The following is a 19754-nucleotide window of genomic DNA, read 5'->3' on the forward strand; positions in this document are numbered from 1 at the left end:
CTTAACACAGATGTACTGAAGTCTTTACTTAAGTCCCTAGGAATGGTCATTGTAACCCAGGAGAAACAAAAACGAATAGAGTTTATCTGAAAGATTAATAGAGGAAACCCTCACTTGAGAAGTATTTTATTTGAGAGTTCTCTTTTTTTCCTTTCTTCCGCAGTGGTGGTTCATGCCTAGTATCTAAAATCTTCATTGGCTCTTGCTTGCAAATGGGCTATGATTGCATTGCAGCATAAAAGGAATTGTGTTCTGGTTTTGCGCTAGCGGATGTTGCCGTCGCTACATCAGTCGGACTGCTGAGTGGTTCATGTTCAATCCTGACAACACAGATGGATTCATTGTAAAATCTTCCTGACTGAAGATGAATCAATTTGGCTGTCTTCAATATTTGGAAATTTACTGCGCATGAAAAGAAAGGAGCACTCGGGTTGGCTAGGGCCCTCTCATAGCTCTGCTAATGCCCTTCTCCTAATTGACAACACTCTGTGTTTAAGGTAGCCCAGTCCTCCATCAGTGAGCCTTGTTCATGGCCCACAGAACCCCCTTCTCTTCCGGTCCCATGCATCCCACAGCTCTGACAGTAGCCTTCAGCCCTGACCAGCAGCATCCCTGTATCTGCTAGCCTTTGGCCTTTCCTGAACAGCGTGTGTTACTGGTTCTTAATCGTGAGATGGCTCTGTCATGTGGACAGGTGTGTGCGCCAAGACAAGAGGCCCACCTTGCAAACTCAGACCGCCTGAAGGCACTTCTCCAGCAATGAGGCAGGCACTAAACTGGAGCTGCAGCTTTGTTCTTTAGCTGAAGCAAGACCCATCACCCCAAATACAGCTACCCCACTGTTTGCCCATTTGATTCATCAGACTTGTATTGTATTTGCTTTTATCTAGGTGTTTGTGTTTACTTTGTTGTCAGCATGTTGTTTCCAAGTAGTGCAGTTTGTTTTATTTTCTTTACACACATGGACCCAACAGCTCCCCCTGTGATGCTTTAAGGCAAATTTTTCCAAAGAGTTCAGCATCCAGTGTGCAACCAGCATATCTGACCTCAGCTGTAAGAATCTGGCCATGGATGTTAGTTTGATTCGGAAGTTTGGAGGGGCAGGGGAGAGACAGAGTCTCAGCTCTTCCTTTCTACCCAAAGAAGAGTGGAAGGAGCAGTAATCTTCCCTCTGATTTACAAGACCTGCTTTCAGTGTCTGCTGATAATTTTCCGGGGCAAGGATAGTATCAACTGCTGTTCAGTGGATCTAACAAGGCCTTGGGGTTTGACCTTTCCTATAAATAGGAAATATAGTGACACTAGATAGCTTGGGATCTGGGGTGTGTACAATATGCACGACTGACGGAATCCATTCAGTGAATTGTTATAGAATATATTGACCTTCTCAGAGCTCAGGAGGAGCAGTTCTGGAGAGAAAAAACTTGGACAATTGACAGGCGCCATTAAATAGATCTGGTTTATTTTCCTCTTTCAAATTTGTAAATAAAATCAACCCACTGTGGGCCTGGCCTGGCGTTCTCACTGTGACTTCAGCTCCTCTAAGAAATCCAGCCCCAATTACCACAGCATCTGTGCTATGCTCTCCAACGTATTTATCCTCACAACACCCTTGTGAGATAAGGTAGCACTGTTATCCCCATTGTACAGAGGGAGAACTGAGGCACAGAGAGACTCCGTGACTTGTCCAAGGTCACATTGCAGGTCTGTGGTGGATCAGGGAATCAGACTCCGCTCTCCCAGGCTAGCACCCTAATCTCTGGATTAGCCATCTTTTCAAAATAGGCCCTTCCTTTAGGTCTGGGCATATATTTAAAAAATGCAAAATGGGTCTGCTCACCAGTGTTACCACTTTCATGCTCTGTACAGCTCTGTATCTTCACTCAGAGACATATGCTGTAAAACCAGGGTCTGGCTCCTACCCCAGCAAAAGAGGCTGTCCCAGTTTGACAAAAGATATGTCTACGTCTTGAGGATGAGTTTTGTATACGTCTCCTTGCAACAGGAGCTGCTCAAGTATAAAAGAAAGTCCTGTCCTGCCTTGGCACTGCTGTGTCACTTCAGATTGCGAGACGCAACAGTTTGTGTGATATGTACCTTCAGATGAAAGTCATATTTATGAATTGAGAAATTTAGTCTCTAATGAAATAATACTGTAGCAAGTGTGGACAAAACAATTAGAGGACAGGAATGAGAGATGCCTACTAAGTTACCTAATGCAAATTTAGCAGCCTAAATTATAAGGACTTTGTGGCAAATGAATAGCTAGTTTCTATGAATGTCTCTAACAGTGTTTATGACCAAGTGCGATGGCATTTAGATGGTTATAGGAAACCCAATGTGCCAGAGCCTTCTGATGACATCCACCTCTGGCCCCTCCAGTTCATCAGTAGTCCCTCAGCTTCCTCAGTCCATCAGTAGCCAGGTTCCATCTCTGCTTCTTGGCGCGCTGTCCTCCATCTCCTCCCAGCTCCACAGAGGCTTCAGTTTTCACCTTCGTCTCAGAAGGCCTGATTTTAGCATGATCTCCTTGCGAAATGACTTTATTTATTGACTTCATCTGAGGAGGTGAGCGGAGTGTGTCACAGATGGGTCAGGACCCATCACCCCTTAAGGGACCATCTTGTGACAGTGCCCAGCTAGAGATATCTGAAATAGGCCTGAACCTTCAGTAAGCCAGGCTCCTTAAGGCTGTTTCAAGTTGAGCACTGAAAAATGGAAGCCACTGACTTCCATGGGAGGAGGATGGAGCCAGAGCTTTCTGATGACATCCGCCTCTGAAGTACTGTGGTGTAGAAGAGACACCCCATGTTGATGTATTGTCTCGTTGCTTGCAGAGTGCAGATGCTCGCAGTGTGGAGCTGTGCTGCGGGAGGGCAGGTCACTTTGCTGTAAGTGGGAGCTGCTGTCTTTGTAGCTCAGCAGTGATCACCTGCCAGGACTCACTGGCTCTTTCAGGCAGTGCAGATAGCTGGCTAGCAGTTGGCTTTGGTTTTGCATGTTACCCGTGTGACTGGAAGGTGGATCTAGGATAAAAGCACCAAACTACCATCTGGCAGGAGCTATGTTTCAGGATTTTTGTTAAAATCTTTGTACTATGTTTTTATAATAAACTCTGTTGGTTTCAGTGGGATTTACATCTGAGTGAGCGAGACCCTCTGCAGATGAAAAGTGAAGGCTAAGTGTTTGCAATGTTTGAAAAAGGCTACCCACCGCCAGTGTCATTATTTGTGGTTTGTATTGGGATTCTTGCCCTTCTTTAGTCATTTGTTTGAACACTGGAATGATGGCAAAGCTACTGCATCTGTTCTGTATATTCAAAGAGCTCTGGGGCTTAATGCCTGTAGTCCATTTACTGAGTAATTCAGCAGCACATGTCCTTTTCCTCGGTTGTGATAAGCAACGATGCCATTGATTTGTAAGATATGGTGATTCCTTTGAGAGGAATGTTTTAAAGACTTAGAAAGAGCAGGCAGCTGAGACTAATGTCTTCATGGTTTAATAGTAAAGTGAGAAGCCCCTAGGAGAGAGCCACAAATACTGTGGCACCAAAAGAGTAAAGGTGACAGATAAAGCATTTGCAGTCGACAGGATGAGAATTGCTCTGGCAACGCAGGATGGAGAAATAGCTCAATTAAGATGATTGTTTTCTGCAAACTAATGGCTGCGATTTAAAAATAACACATATTAGGTCTGGCCTCCTGAAATTCTTATTTGACCTGGTCTTGTTAGGCCAGGAAGCTGAGGCAGCATCAAGCTCCAGCTGGCAGAGCGCAAGTGTCCAGTTATTTCTAATGCCTCATAATTTACACCATGAAGGAACGGTGCTCTGAGATGCAGGGTACTGGGAGAAAGGGCATTTGTCTCCCGGGGTGTCCAGCGCCAACCGCTGCTTGATTGAGGATGCAGAGGAAAGGGTGAGTTAGGATCGTCTCATGTTTGTATGATAGTGTTGCTAGTGTAACACACATCAGACAGAAGCCAGAAAATGGGCAGAAACTCGGAGCCTTGCTCAGATTATAGCGAGGTGCAGGACTGGGCAAGTTTGGGCTGGGGGAATGGGCTGTGGCCCGGACTTTCCTTCGTTGCTTGATTTGCATCTCAACCTTTGCCTTACTGGACCAAAGCAGGATTATTTCAGTATATATAATTTCCCCTTTTTGTTTTGGTTTGTTGACATTACTCATTAGTTGCTTCTCTTTGCTTTGTTAAATATTACTACTTTTAAAAAAAATCTGGATTTTCTGTCATAGGAACCTAAATTTAAACTCCTAAATCTTTACTTTAGTGACTTGCTTTTCAAAAGTGCCGAGCACCCAGCAGCTCCAGGTGCCTTCAGTCAAAGCTGGTGGGTGCTTTTGAAAACCTGGCTGCTTTTTTAGGTTTCTAAATACAATTTAGGAGCCAATCTTTAGGCTCTTGCCATCGTCAATGTTAGCTTGCGTCTCTGTTTGAGACTTTGCCTAGTCCAGAATAGCTATAGACCGAACATTTACCTAGGATTGTTTTATGTTGGTGATTACCGAAGACTGTGAACTTGTTTGTGAAACACAGAAATACACAGCAAACGGCTCACTCAGAGATTCCTGAACTGTTCTTAGTAAGTCGTTAGCACGTGAGCCATACCAAGGACTCCTTGGTCTAGACAGTCCAATTCTAAATTTGGAGCCATCATTCAAACTCTGGAGACAAAATGGCATCCAAGTTGGATTAAACTGATCGAATTGAAAACAGCTTATAAAGGCTCTAATCATGGGCTTTTATTTAGTTTATCAAAACTTGGCTCCCCTCTCAGAGTTGGGCCGATTTGCACTAGGAACCATTAAAACTCAGGCCCCATATAAATGCATCATTGTAGCATCTTCCCGCACTTTGACGTTCCTGCAAGCTGACATGCCCTGAGTTTTGATGGTGTCCCCTCTCTGTCCAGTTCTGTTCTGAAGCAGAATGCTAATCTCCCTGTAAACAGGCATAGCTGTGCTGCAGACACATGAGGCTGTGGGTTTTTTTGGTGGTTGGGTTTCAAAGTGTAAGAACTCTTTTAATAACTTTTGTACTTGCATCACAGAGCAGTGACCCACCGAGGAGAAACTACTCCATACACGATGCACAGTGTAAACTGCACCATGTCAGGAGGATTAATAGAAAGAAAATACAGCCTGTAGAACTAGGCTGTTTAGTTCTGGCTGCACTGGATCTAATAAACCTTTAGCCGTTTATTATGTTTGGCCTTTTGTACCTGCAGTTCTCTCTGGGAGTGAATTATATTAAAGTAATATGATTGAGAGAGATTAGATTACACAGAAATAAAATGGGCTGAATGCAGGAGCTTAAAGTGCAGCCTGTACTTTACTGAAAACAGGAAGGAGCGACAGTAACCTCCAGATAAGACATGTGAGTGAAATGGAGTTTTCCAAGAGGAGGTTTTAAAGGGCTGGAGCTCTGTAGTCCTGAGGACCATTTTCATCTCCCACAGCCAAAGGGTCCTCAGTGTTGTCTCTGGACTCCTGATCCAGCCTGTTTACTGTCGTGCCTAGATTATTTTTAAAACAATTCTCTTGGGACTCAAAGGGCTAGACGCACTGGTGCTTTCCTCTGGCTGTGTTGCACTGCTTTGGTGACACAGAGCAGCTGTTAACCTGGTGTAACAGGCCATTTAAATGGGTTTTATAGCTGCCAGGGCAGTGCAAAGCAGCCAGAGCCTGCCAGTGAATCCAGTCCTAGATCACTGGGATACTAACTGTGCTTCTGCAATGCAGAGAGCAAAGACAATGCAAAAATGAAGAGGCCTAAATAGCCTTATGAGGCCTAAATGACTTATCTCTGAATGCTGCTCTGCTGGTGTCATAACATTTTTCCCAGATTTGGACCTTAGCGTCCAAAATATGGGGGTTAGCATGAAAACCTCCAAACTTAGTTACCAGCTTGGACCTGATAAAGCTGCCACCACCCAAAAAATTAGATTATTTTGGGGCACTCTGGTCCCCCCAAAAACCTTCCCTGGGGACCCCAAAGACCCAAATTCCTTGAGTCTTACAACAAAGGGGAGTAAACCATTTCCTCCCCCTTCTCCCTTCCAGGTGTTCCCTCCCTGGGTTCCTGGAGAGATACACAGAAGCAAGCTCCGTGAATCTAAACAGAGGGACTCCACCCTCCCCGTTTCCAGTCCTGGAAACACAAGTACTTCCCTCTTCACCCAGAGGGTATGCAAAGTCAGGCTTAGTAAATCTAACACAAAGAGATTTTCCCCCTGACTTCTTCCTCCCACCAATTCCCTGGTGAGTTGCAGACTTAATTCCCTGGAATTCCCACTAAAGAAAAACTCCAACAGGTCTAAAAAAGAAAGCTTTATAAGAAGAAAGAAAAATACATAAAAATGGTCTCTCTGTATTAAGGTGACAAATACAGGGTCAATTCTTAAGAGATATGAATAAACAGCCTTATCCACAAAGAATACAATTTAACACATTCCAGCAACTACACACATGTAAATACAAAAAAACAAACCTATGGTCTTCCTATCTTTGTACTTACAACTTGGAAACAGAAGATTAGAAAGCTGGAGATAGAAAAATCACTCTCATAGCCGAGAGGGTCAGACACAAGACAAAGAACAAAGAACTCACACCCAAAACTTCCCTCCACCCAGATTTGAAAAAGTCTTGTTTCCTGATTGGTCCTCTGGTCAGGTGTTTCAGGTTACTCCTTTCCAGGTGAAAGAGACATTAACCCTTAGCTATCTGTTTATGACAGCTGGTCACAGTGCTTGCTCGCCTTCCAGTAGCTTTGCCCTATTTTAAGGAACAGAGGTGGCTCTAGCTTGTTTGCTGCCCCAAGCACGGCAGGCAGGCTGCCTTTGGCGGCGTGCCTGTGGGAGGTCCCCCATCCCATGGATTCATCGTACCCGCCGCTGAATTACCGCCGAATCCGCAGGACCAGTGGACCTCCTGCAGGCAAGCCGCCGAAAGCCGAGAGCCGCTCTTGCAGGGACTGGCAGGGTGCCCCCTGCGGCTTGCCGCCCCAGGCATGTGCTTGGCGCGGTGGTGCCTGGAGCCACTGCTGTTAAGGAAGAGTGAATATTAGTAGTCTCCTAAGATAGGGACTGTCCTGCTGAGCTGCAAGACCTTGACACAAGTCACAGGAACAATGTGTCATTGCTGTCTGCCAATGCTCAACACATGATGCCAGCAAACTTTAAAGAAAAGTACTGTAGTGATGCTGAGAATCTCACACCCATATCTTGGACAGTGCAGTCACTGTTTTGATTGACACGAGCATGGATATGTATGTGTTATGGCAATAATTCTATATGGAAATGTGAGGCAAACACATGGCAGGGTGAGAGCAGCTGTGAAGCTAAGCAGCACACAAACCTTGAGTGTGTAGGGAAAGCACAGAGTCAGTGTATAGGTGAGCAGCTGAACAGCCTGGAGCATGTTACTTCGCTGCCAGACTCAAACTGGGATTCTCTTCTCCCACCGCCAGCTCTGTTCCTTTCTCTGCTTTGCACTTTATGCACTCAACAGCCTCCCATTTCAAGCCCACTAAGCTGCCATCTTCTTCTCATTCAGCCCCTTCCTTCCACGCTGCCTTCCAAGTGATTCAATAACCATAAATAATAGAGTGCCCAAATGGTGTGATCTTATTACTGCCCTCTCCAGTCCGCCTCCAAGCGTGATGTGCATACATCATAACTTGGCATACAGCAGATCACCAGGTAACACAGCTCCTTCCATGCCTTTCTGTGTAAGCACAAGAAGAGGTGGAAGTGGCTCATGTTGTTACAGGCTCTTTGAGATCCTTAGGGATGGAAGGCTTGTGTATAATCCAGTACTGGTCGGGAGCACTGGAAGTGGGTTAAGAGCCCTGGCCCTTCCATTGCTGAGCTGATCTGAGACCCAAGCGGCAGGACCTTTTTCTGCTGGATGACTCCAGTTGCCTAACTCCTGCTTTGTGTCTTTCCCAGTGTCTCTACAAGTGGATATTGTTCCAAGTCAGGTGGAGATCAGTGTTGGAGAATCCAAATTCTTCTTATGTCAAGGTGAGTGCTGGCTGCTGCTACTGTTAGGCTTTTCCATCTGTGTTTGTTGAGTCACTTTTGGAGAACCCATTCCACTCAGCCCCAGGCATATTCACATCTACAGGGACATGCCACTCAATTCTCCATGTTGTTGGGTTTCTTGGTCTTTTTATTTTGTAATTCAAGCAGATCAAAAGCAATCATAGAATGTCAGGGTTGGAAGGGACTTCAGGAGGTCATCTAGTCCAACCCCATGCTCAAAGCAGGATCAATCCCCAACTAAATCACAGGTATAATAGCAAAGGTGACAGAGGTGGTTAGGCTGGGAGAGTAAAGACACACTTCTCTTAGGGCTGGGAAGAGTAGGCAGCTCCTAGCAGGTATTTGTAACAATATCCCAGAGCCATCCCAGAACCCTGAAGACCAGAAGGGTTGCCTCAGAAATCTATTACATCACGTCTGCCCTCAGCATTGGTCTTTTTTGTTTTAGAGGTATTAGTCTGAGGGCTGAGATTTTTCAAAATCATTTGGGGGATTCTGATACCCAATTTCCAACAGCTTGAATGGGAGCTTGGATTCCAGACCCCTTGGGCAGCTTTGAAAATCTCTACCTCAGCCCCCGAGGATTTTAATACAACGGGAATCCTGCATTTTTAATACCACCCTTCCTGCCACTTGCTCCAACCAGCTGGGTGAAAGAAGCAGTGTTCAGTGTCCACCAGGCAATGCATGCATCCTGTGCGGTACCGCACAGTTGCTGCAGCACGCCCCGTTTCAGCACACACGCATGCTACTGACTACAGGTTTCCCTGTAATGCAACTGGCCTGGTTTGCCTGGATGAATTGGTTACCTGGGTGCAACACTGGTATGACAACAAATGATCCCAGGTCACCCCTAAACCAGAGCATGACACTGAGCAAACATTAAAACATAGCTTGGAGCCAAGTTCCAGTGTGGCTTGTCTGACTTCCCCAAGCATCTCCTCTTTAGGGCAAGGGAGGAGGCTGTGAGGCCCAGGCTAGCTCAGCGCAGAGTCATTTGTTAATGTATGTAAAGTGCTTTGAAGGCAAGAGTGTCCTCTGAGTAAGTGCTATTGTGATGACTCCACCTTGGCCTCAGCAAATGGGATTGATTAAATTTCCTGTGTGACAAATTCCTCTGAACAAATAACAAAGCCACGTGGGGAAACCCTGAAACGTGAGCTCCAAGAGGTGGGTCCTTACAAGCCACTTTGATTTGCATCAGATGCAGTGGCAGGTTTAACTTGCCTGATGTGCTGGTAAAGCAATTTAACCAGCTTGGTTTGCAATGCAATGCCCCAGCACAGCCTGCGAACAGGGATATTTATTGGAGTGGGAGGAGTGCTGTGTTTCCATGCTGAGTGGGGTGAGGGGGGAAGATCGCAGGGATGTATATGAGGCCATTCCGAGCCTGAAATGGGCAGCTGCTCCTTTTGGCTGCATGGGGCAGCAGCTAATGGATGTCTTTCTGTGAGGGTGGGGAGCTGTCCCCAATGGACCCAGAACATGGCGTATAATGTATGAGCCACTGCTGGGATTAGCTCTCTGACATCGGGGCTTGTCAACAAATCCAAGGGGGCTTAAATGTTTCCTGTCAGGTGGGTAGGCACTCTCACAAACCCAGCTCAGTAAGCGTGCCCCACGCTGCCTGGACATCAGAAATCCTTTGCCTGGTCTGGGCCCTTCCCACAACCCTGCAGGCGATCGCCCCAGGGCCCTGGCTGGCTGAGAGGGAGCAGGTCCAATGTGCTTTGTTTCATCTCTAGTGACTGGGGAAGCCAAAGCCAAAGACATTTCCTGGTTCTCCCCCAACGGCGAGAAGCTGACGCCCAACCAGCAGCGCATCTCGGTGGTGCGGAACGATGACTTCTCCTCCACCCTCACCATTTACAGCGCCAACATCGACGACGCCGGCATCTACAAGTGTGTTGTCACCAGTGAGGAGGAGGGCGACTCTGAGGCCACCGTCAACGTGAAAATCTTCCGTAAGAGCACAGCTCTGGGAGCCTGCTTTGCGGTCGGGCTCTTGTGAGGGGAGGCCCAGGGACTTGCCGGGGAGGTGTGCCTCTCATTAGTGAGTCATGGCCAGGAAGGGGAGCCACCTCCCAAACAGACTGGGAAGGGAAAGGCTGTCAAAGTGGAGCCCATTCCTCCCTTAGCAGTGAGGGGAGAGTGTTGACTGAGTGTGAAGAAGGGTGGGGAGGGACATGACCAGGAGGCTGGAAAGTGGTGGGCAACCTTGCCTGTGAGGAGACGCTCACCCATGAGAAGCTAAGGGAAGGGCTGGTCTGTGAAGGATATGGGAATAGGAGAGTTTGTCCCACAAAGGGAGATGGGAAGGAGGTAGTCATGGTATTTGTCTGACTGACACCCCACCATTTCTGTCATCAGAGTTACTGAGAGAAATAGAAGCCATTGTGTCTCAGGCTGTCCAGTTAGCAGTGAGCAACTTCCATATTTCCTCTCAGTTAACCCTGTGATTTGTCAGGTTGGCCTCAGAGCCATGTTCCTCATTTTCTGCCCTTCCCCATCTAATTCATGCTCCTCCATCCAAACCAGACCCTCCTGGTGTCACCCACATGCTGTTAGCGGAGAGACTGAGAGTTCAGCCTGAGGATTACTTCTGGCTGTGTGAATGGTCCCTGGCCCGTACGGCTGTCAGGAGCCAAGCAAAGGGATCCACAGACTAAGCTGAATGGTTCAGGGACAGGAAGACCATTACTAGCATGCCCTTTGTTCAAGCCACTCAGCTAAACTGCATTGACCTATTTAATGGTGTGCGACAGATAAAGCAAAGGGTTGATTGGCTGTGAGGTCTGTTACTAGCTTAGCTGCTTTGCTCACCTCTTGTTACCCATGGTCTCTCTGCACAGCAAGAAAGCTGGGGAGACAGCCTGCTCTAGCAGTCCCTGGCCATAACAAAGGTTGTGGTAGCCACTTCTGGAGCCTCTGCCCTCAGGCCCCATGCTCTGAGACCTGGGTAGAAACAGAACAGCCAGTATCTCCAGTCTCAGAGTTGGACAATCCCACGGTTTTTGCAGCTTGCAGAATGTGCTTGGAACTTAGAAAGGGTCCTTCACCTCTGCTGGAGACTCCAGCTGAGCTGCAGCCCACTAAAATCTTTGATGCAAGATAGTGAGGAGCGAAGGTAGAGCCCAGAGTGACATGAATGTCTGGGAGATGAGCATGGAGTGATGTGCTTGGTGCAGGACAGGCAGGGTTGAGATGAGGCAGGATCAGGGCTCAGCATGGCCCTACAGTGACCACTTACCGTGCAGTAGGATCCTACGTTCATGAGGCCCCTAGTGGACCTCAGCTGGCAAAGCTATCATACATGTTCCTTCCCTACCAACTGGGAGGTTTTGCGTTTGGCTTTCCCATAACACAACATCCAAACACGGACACTCTTGTGAATCCAGTCGCCTCTTGGTGTGTAACTAGCACAGGGTTCCCATACCATAGTGCGGGATGCTAATGCCAAGCTGCACACATTGCTATGGCGTGAGCATCCCAAGTGAGTTCGGGCATGTGTATCATTGCTTTTAGTTGGCAACATGCCTTGCAATTCAGATGGTGCCCACAATGCTCTGGGGCAACAGCTCCATTGTCCTGTCACTCTCCTTGTTTTCAGAGAAGCTGATGTTCAGGAATGCTCCCACCCCTCAGGAGTTCCAGGAGGGGGAAGATGCTGTGATTGTGTGCGATGTGCTCAGCTCGCTGCCTCCCACCATTATGTGGAAGCATAAGGACAGGGACGTTGTCCTGAAAAAAGATGGTAAGGAATGAGAGGTCTTGGCCCTTGCCCTTCCAGAGGCCTTGTGTAGGTCTGCCAGGGTGGCAAAAGGACAAGTAGGCACAGGAACTCAGAGCAGTGGGGGTAAAATGACACTCGTTAGGTCTGGCCTCCTGGGACCATTATAATCATCCAGCCTGATCTCCGTAACACAGGCCAGAGAACCTCACTCAGGAATTGCTTTAAAACACAGTATATTGTAGTTGAAATAGAGCGTGTGTTTTTAAAAGAGAAATCCAGTCTGGATTTAAAGAGGCCATGTGGTTAAGCTGTCCTGGCCAGAGCCCTCGCATTTCCCCTACGCTGCGCCAAGGAGCTGCAGACAGCGGAGCCTATCTGTGGATTTTGTGGGCTGGTGTCACTCCAGAGCACTGTCTCCCCAGAGCAGTGTTGCCTCTGCAGCGTTTCCCAGCCCCTGTCAGTCTAGGCCTCAAGGAAGTGCAGTTACAGATCAGCCAGTGGTTAGAGCACTAATCAAGGACTTGAGAGACTTGGGTTTAGTTTCCTGCTTTGCCACAGCCTCCCTGTGAGACCTTGGGTGAGTCACTTAGCCTGCCTGTGCCTCACTCCCCATCTAGAAAAGGGGGCTCTAGTCCTGCACTACCTTGTAGCGGTGGCGTGAGGCTACATGCACTAAAAGATTGTGAAGTGCTTTGAGATTTATTGATGAAAAATGCTATATTAGAGCTAAGTATTATCCTTATTTAAGACCAGACTCCGCTCCCCGGGGAGACAAGTAGTAAATGGTCCATTGGCCCAAGCCAGGTATTGATTAAACTTAAAGTAAAATAAAAGTGCTGGTTGTAAAATAACACAGTGGTTTGTCCCCACTGCCTCTTAGCTTGCTGTGTGAGGGACTCTCTCCTGAATGTTCTTTCCTGGCAGTGTCAGGTCTGATTATGGGGTGACTTTCATTACCCTGATGGAAAGGGAAGTTACATTACATTAAGCTCTGTCTCCAGGCTGTAAAGGGAGTAGGGAAGTGCCCATTCATTGCAGCACTCTCTCTAAATGATCCTTGACTGAAACTTTTTTTCGTCTCTTCTAGTCCGATTTATCGTCTTGCCCAACAACTTCCTGCAAATCCGGGGAATCAAGAAAACGGATGAAGGGACGTACCGCTGTGAGGGCAGAATCCTGGCTCGTGGGGAGGTCAATTTCAAGGATATTCAGGTCATCGTGAATGGTGAGCAGCTTGGAGCCCTGGCAGTGGAGGGGACCTGTGCTACCTGGGTTATAAGCTGGTGCACCCTTGTCTTGGAAGGAAAGACATGATCATCAGTTCACACTCATGAACTGTCAGAGTCATGTCAAATAAACACATGAAATCGATTTGGCATTTACAAGATGTTTACAGGAAATTATCATGTCAGGAGTCAGCTTGAATGTCTCATAGCTCGAAGTGAGAGATGGCCCTCATTTGATTCATGGATGGTTTTGTCCAACAGACCATCTTCCGTGCAGTGTGGGTCCTCTTCCTCCCACCATTTGATAGAGAGACCTTGTGCATCAAATGTATAGGTTCAAACCTGCAGGAGATGTGCTCCCTTGGACTGATTTATGTGTGTATGGCAGAGGGCAAGAAACTTCCTTACCTGGTTCTTTTCTACCCACCTGTGCTTTCCCCCTCTCTCTAACTCAGCTTCTTTTTCTTCCAGTGCCTCCTTCCGTCCGTGCCAGGCAGAACACCATCAATGCCACGGCCAATCTCAACCAGTCTGTCACCTTAGTGTGCGATGCTGATGGCTTTCCTGAGCCAGCCATGAGCTGGATGAAGTAAGAAACTCAATTTACATGGTTTAAGAGCGTGGATGTTTTAACTGAGGCGCTCAGTGTGACTGCTGCTTCCGTCTGCACCTCTGATTGAGCAGAGCCGGTCACGGGGAATGGCACCATTTTAGCTAGAATATCATTGACTCGGTTTCTCATAACAAAGTCAGAGAATTGTAATGCTTTTACAAATGGTCATTTTCCAGTAACAATAGCAGCAGCACTAATAGCAATGTGCTGCAGCACCCTTCACCCCAGGTCTTCACACACTTTACATGACAGTCCCAGGGTCAACGTGGCATTGAGAAACCAAGGTTCGGGTTGGGGCTGACAGTGGCTCTGAATGCTGGTGCGGGGCAGCAGACTGAGTTCTGGGTGGAGGGCCAGGATCCCAAGCATGATTGGCATGAGGGATGTATACAGGGGAAGGACTCCATGGCACAGGACCCCAAGGCAAGGGTAGTGAGGGCTCAGCCAAAGGAGGAAAACAAGTGTGAGAGAGGTGGGACCATAGGGAAATTGTCCTTCCTCCCAAACAAAGGAGCTAGATTTAGAAATACAAATGAGTTCTAAAAACCAGCCAGAGTTAACTTCCCACCCAACCTGCTTGTTTTGTGCCCTGCAGGGATGGGGACTTGATAGAACGGGGGGACGATGACGAGAAATACGAGAAATACGACTTCAGCTACGATGGCTCTGAGCTGACCATCAAGAGGGTAGAGAAGAGCGACGAGGCGGAGTACACCTGCACCGCTGAGAACAAGGCCGGAGAGCAGGATGCCATCATCCACCTCAAAGTCTTCGGTAAACAGGACAATAACAGGCTTGATATCGCTCCTTCCCGCCCCTACCTCCGACTCCCTACAGACCGGTCAGAGAGCCCAGCTGGCCGTTGGCTGCTCATTGCTACAAACTGGAAGCAGCATGCCCTGCCTCCCCAGCAGGCATGTCTGGCTCAGATGCTGTGTGCGCTTGCTGAATTACAGTGTCAGCCTGTGTGCCAGCACTGTGCTGTCTACCAGACAAAAGGTGCCGGTGGTCATTGTAAAATAGCATCTCTCTTCCATTTCCTGTCTCTTGTGGCTGAAATTCCCGCTCCTTGCAGGGGGTCAGCACTAGGCTGTGCACCACTCAAATGCTTTTCAAGCTTTTAGGGTGGAATCCAAAGTCAATGGGAGACTTTTCCTTTGATATCTGTGGGCATTAGGTCAAGCCTTTAGAATTTGAGTGGAACTTTTGAAAGCTCTGCACTGGGGTGAATTTCACCCTTAGCTGCATTATGGAAAACATTAATGTTAGCCCTTGTGAAGTTGTCGGTTTCTTCCAGCTGTTTATTGCCATTTATCACAGACCTTTTTTTTTTGTTTGTTTTTTTTGGCAGAGATCTGAATAAAAAAAAAACAGGTCACATAAAGGTGGTTGTCAAACAACAAAAGTTAATCTTAGCTTTTCTAGTCTCCTTCCTGGCTTCCTTGAAACAGCCGAGGTCATGATGTAATGACTGGCTTCGATGTACTTGCTCCAGGGTCTGAATTGGGCCCATTTTTAGTTTTGCTAAACTAGAAGCCAGGGATAGCTGGACCAGGGGAGGGGAGGGCACACCATGCTGCCCCTCTGCCTGCTGAAGCATCTCTCTGAAAGTAGAAATGCAAAAGCCTTTTTGTCTAATGGATAGTTTCAGTTCAGACTTCGCTAATTCCAGGCAGCTTCACTTCATAGCAGTGGCCAAAAAAACCCCATTGTGCTCCCTTTCCAGCAAAACCCAAAATCACTTATGTGGAGAACAAAACTGCCATGGAACTGGAGGACCAGATCACGCTGACCTGCGAGGCTTCCGGGGACCCAATCCCCTCCATCACCTGGAGAACGTCCACCCGGAACATCAGCAATGAAGAGAAGGTATAATGGCTCCCAAAGCCAGGGCCTCAGTAACGTGGCTCAGAGCAGCTCGTGTCTGCCATGCCTCTCTGCTGTGCCAGAAAACATGATGATGTCATGCAGATGCACACTGAAATCCTGGTGATTCCTCCTCTCTGTCTATTGTAAGGGCCTGCCATGCTGCACAAGGCACCTGTGAGCCTGGTATTTATCATTAAAGCCCTAGCTGGTGTAAATTGGCCTAGCTCCATTGAAGTCAGCGAAGCTATATTCGTTGCAGCTCTGCCCCAGCATGTTTCTCTCTCCTTTGTTTCTGCTACTGAGGCTTTAAGAGAATTGCATTAAAGCACCAAACTGGGGATCCTTTACACGGGAGTTTCCAGGAAACAGTCCACCCTTTGGTTCCACTGTGGTGGGTGGAAACGGGTGCCCGATTCCAGTGTGCTCAGTGACCTCATCATGGTGGTAGAACCATCCTGGAGGAAAAATGCATCTCTCAGAGATGCTATGGACCAAAATGAGCCTGTTAATTCTTTCTTGCCCCCCTGTATTGTACATTCCCACTGCACGTACTCTGGGCACAAACACTTGGTTGCCTTTGTGTTCGCCTGTATCGTGAATCACATACTGATTTCATTTTGTTTTTAAAGGCAAAAATAATTAGCAGTTTCTTTCTAAATAATCATTCTGGCTTGATTTGCCACTAGCTGTCTTAGGGGCATAACAGGTGGAGATTTGGGGAACTCTGTCCATTGTTATGAGAGTCACATAAAAGGCAGCTGAGCGAGAAGGAAGAACCAGCTCCAACACTGAGCTACCTTTAGGCAAATAGTAAATTAGATAGTGCTTATTGCTAATTCTCTAACAACAGGCCCCTTGTAGTGGTTAGTGGCCTGAACCCTTTAGCAGGTCTGAGTCAGTGTGAAGGTGAGGGGAATTGGGAGTGCATGGTAGAAACGCAGACTGAATGTAGACACTGTCTTAGGACCAGCCACACAGCCTATTCCTGCAGTAATGACTCCTTGGGGTGTGTCGTCAGTCTCCTCTTTACAGTATATTGATGGTGCATAATCCATTGCCTGAGATATCAGAAACAACCAGGCTTCCTCCTGCCCTGTCGGAAAGGTGTAAGTTCCATTGGGTTCAATAGAGGGGCTAATCTATAGCACAATGAGGTCAATGAAAAGATCCCATTGCCTTCAGTGGGATTTGGCTCAGACCCGTATTGCATTGGGGCAACTGGACCAGGGTATTCACAGGTTTGCTTCCATCCAGGAAAGCTGTATGAGAGACGAGGGTCAATGGAATCTGGAGTCTTGATTTCCTGCATCTGAGGGAAAGAACGTTTGTGTAGTGAATAGAGACTGAAACAGAAGACTAAATTGCATCGAAATCTCCCAGAGGAACCTGCTCTTTCCATATTCCTCTGCCTGTCTAGCTCAATTTAGCTAATGAGATCTCAGCTGCAAAACTGCTAACTATTTTTGAGACTCACATATCCTGTTTGGTGCTGTTGAGTCAGTGATCTATATTAAGGAACTATGGTGCATATTCGGATAGTTTCTTATGTAGATAGGAGGAAAATGCAAAGATTCAAACTACTACCATATGTCTGATGTATTGGCAGAGTGCATCATTCCAGGGTTCGTTGTTTTATGTATAAATCTCCAGTGTGTTAAGCACTTTCCAGGCAGGTATTTATGTGATTGGTTCTTTTTTATTAAAAGCTCAAATGCAATGTGTTAGGTGCAGATTAATGATACAGACATGCAAAAACTCAGCAGGTCAAAATGGCCAGGAATGACTGGCCAAATCTCTCTCTCTGCCCTCCCCCTACACCTCCTCACCTGCTCCTGGCAAAGCTCAGAGAAACAGATAAGCCTTGACTTTGGGACAAAGAGTGCTATTTTCAAAGTGCCCAGATTAAAAGTGACAGGCACTGGCCTGTGGGCACTTAGGAGCTTAACTGGGACTTAGGCGCCTACATACTTTTGAAAATCCATCCCTAAATGCCTATGTTGGTTCTGGAAATGGGATTTAGACACCTAAGTCACTTTGGCACTTTTGAACATTTTACCTTACATCCTGGTCTCAAGGAGTTCACCATCTAGTGTACAGACAATGGGAGCAGGAATGGCAGCCGGTGAACGCTGAAGTTGTCAGTGCTGAGATCTTTTAGAATAACATTCCTGTTGCTGGCAAGTCTGCTGTTTTGCAGAATGGTTGCATATGTTTGAGATGAGAGAGAGAGAGTTGGCTTTGTTAGTTTTCCCCGGGCACTAATGGGGAAACAACTAACCCAGGTGAATTCTGTGGCCATGACAGACTAAGGGCATGTCTATACTGCCCTGCAGTCCTGTCCTAAAATTCTTGCCTATCTCTGTTACAGAAGAACTTAGCTATCAGAGGTAGCCCAAGGGAATGGTTGGTGTAATGAGTGGTCTCCTATTGATTTGGAATACCTTTTATTTATCTTCCTGTGAGTATTTATCACTGCTGTGTTGGAGAACAGGATCATCTCTTTTTGAATAATACAAGAGGAAATATCTGTATAGTCGGGGCATGCTGCTAGCTATATTTCAGCCCACTCTCTTTTGTCCATTTTGTAAGACAATGATTAGAGTGCAGAAACGTTAGTTTTGATCTGGTATATGTCAGTATGTTCAGGCTTCACCATTTCAGTGCAGAGACATTACAGTCCTGTTTCCTATTAGGTTTCCAGATGGACTCTCACTAACCAGGCTGTTTTTTCACATACATGCCCAGGAAACATTAGCTGAGTCCTTAAGTTAATGCATAAAAGGTTTCCCATACAAGATTCTCAGCTGCACTGTATGTAAAAATAATGTCGTCTTCTACAGTATCTGCTGTTAAAATCTTGCTGATGCTGGTGGCAGGCTGGCCAGGTATATACTGAAGGATTACTGCTCCCTAGCCTCTCATCAGAAGCTGCATTGCATGTTACCATCTGCCTAACAGCAAACGAGAGGTGCTAGCCAAAGAGAAAGTGCACATGTGCTCATTAGTCAGCGTGGGAGTCGATGCCTTCTGCGCTGCTCAATCAGTGATCGTACAGCCAATGAGAGCTCTGTGCTAGTTTTCCCTCTGGAAGGGGATTATGAGTGCCACCATGCCCAGCTCTCACAGTGGGAATGCTGTATTTGTAAGGAGGGTCAGCACTTAGCTGTATCCTCTGCAGTCACAGATAGCACTTCAAAGAGAGTGAGTGAGAGGTTTGGGCCAAATCAAAGCCAGTTTAGGAAGATGAAAGGGTTTGCTTCTGCCAAGCATGAATCCTGGCCCATTGTTCCCAGATGAGAGAGTGTTGAAGTTATCAACTAAAAAGCCAGGAGGAGGTGGAGGAGGAGGAAGATCTCAGCCTCATGCAGTGCCATCGCGTTGTTTTTCACCAGTATGGTTGTGTGAAAACACACCGCGGAAATGGGCAATAAACAATCTGTCCTCTTCAATCCTATCCTAACCAGCCCCCCCTCACTCCTGAATTGGGAAAGCCCTTTGACGCTTTAGATAAGTGCTGAGGCTCATTTTTGCATTTCAATGGAGATGCAGAATAAAGGGTAATGATTCCTGCCAATACAGTCCCAGGCTGAGTCTCTCCCTAATCAAATAGCTGAAATCTGGAATGATAATTTGAGAGCATAGTGAACCTGGCCTGGATTCTCTGCCTCCCGCTGTGCCACTGAGAGCTTAGTGGATGTGTCAACATCATCTTGTTAAGCCTTCTTTTCACCAAGGCTCTCGGACAAGGTCCACGGTTACTGAAGTGGAGAAGCTTGTGCAAAACTCATGCTTTCTGAATGTAACAGTCTGAGATGTACATCCTGTAGGTAGCAATTGGTCTAGCTAAAGGAGTGCATGTTCTAATATGACTGATAGCTCTTCTAGGGTGAATTGCACAGCTGTGTTGGTGCTACTCTGAGAATTTCCCAACACCTCAGTCTCCCCATGTTTCAGGGATTTGTTGGCATTAACAGCGCTGCAGGGTAGCTGAGACCCCAAATTATTTTTGGTTTTAAAAAAATCAACCCATTTTGGTTAATAGCTGGAAATTTTTTAATGAAATTAGTTGGAAAGACTTTCAGTGAGAACAGAATTTGTTGTGTGGTGGAATTCCAGCACTTCTCTCTGCAGCATTTGCAACCCAGTCATTGCAGCATTGGGTTAGAGCATGAGAAGCGGTGGAGAAGGGTGACTAGTTCCTTTTCATGGTCCAGGCTAAGTGAAATGCAAGAAGTAAATAAACAGAAATAG

The 19754-nt window shown here is 46.9% G+C and overlaps 1 protein-coding gene across 10 annotated transcripts in view; it reads left to right on the forward strand.

The window, feature by feature from the left end:
- NCAM1 (neural cell adhesion molecule 1) overlaps positions 1-19754 on the forward strand; it is a 238965-nt gene that overhangs the window by 145194 nt on the left and 74017 nt on the right. For all 10 annotated transcript variants that reach the window (XM_050921784.1, XM_050921788.1, XM_050921785.1 and 7 more), the window contains exons 2-8: positions 7967-8041; positions 9808-10026; positions 11673-11816; positions 12883-13020; positions 13493-13610; positions 14230-14408; positions 15361-15503. In XM_050921784.1, coding sequence (XP_050777741.1) covers positions 7967-8041; positions 9808-10026; positions 11673-11816; positions 12883-13020; positions 13493-13610; positions 14230-14408; positions 15361-15503 — 1016 coding nt within the window. The remainder of the gene's footprint in view (positions 1-7966; positions 8042-9807; positions 10027-11672; positions 11817-12882; positions 13021-13492; positions 13611-14229; positions 14409-15360; positions 15504-19754) is intronic.

This window comes from Gopherus flavomarginatus, chromosome 13 (genome assembly GCF_025201925.1).
Source record: "Gopherus flavomarginatus isolate rGopFla2 chromosome 13, rGopFla2.mat.asm, whole genome shotgun sequence".
NCBI lineage: Eukaryota > Metazoa > Chordata > Testudines > Testudinidae > Gopherus > Gopherus flavomarginatus.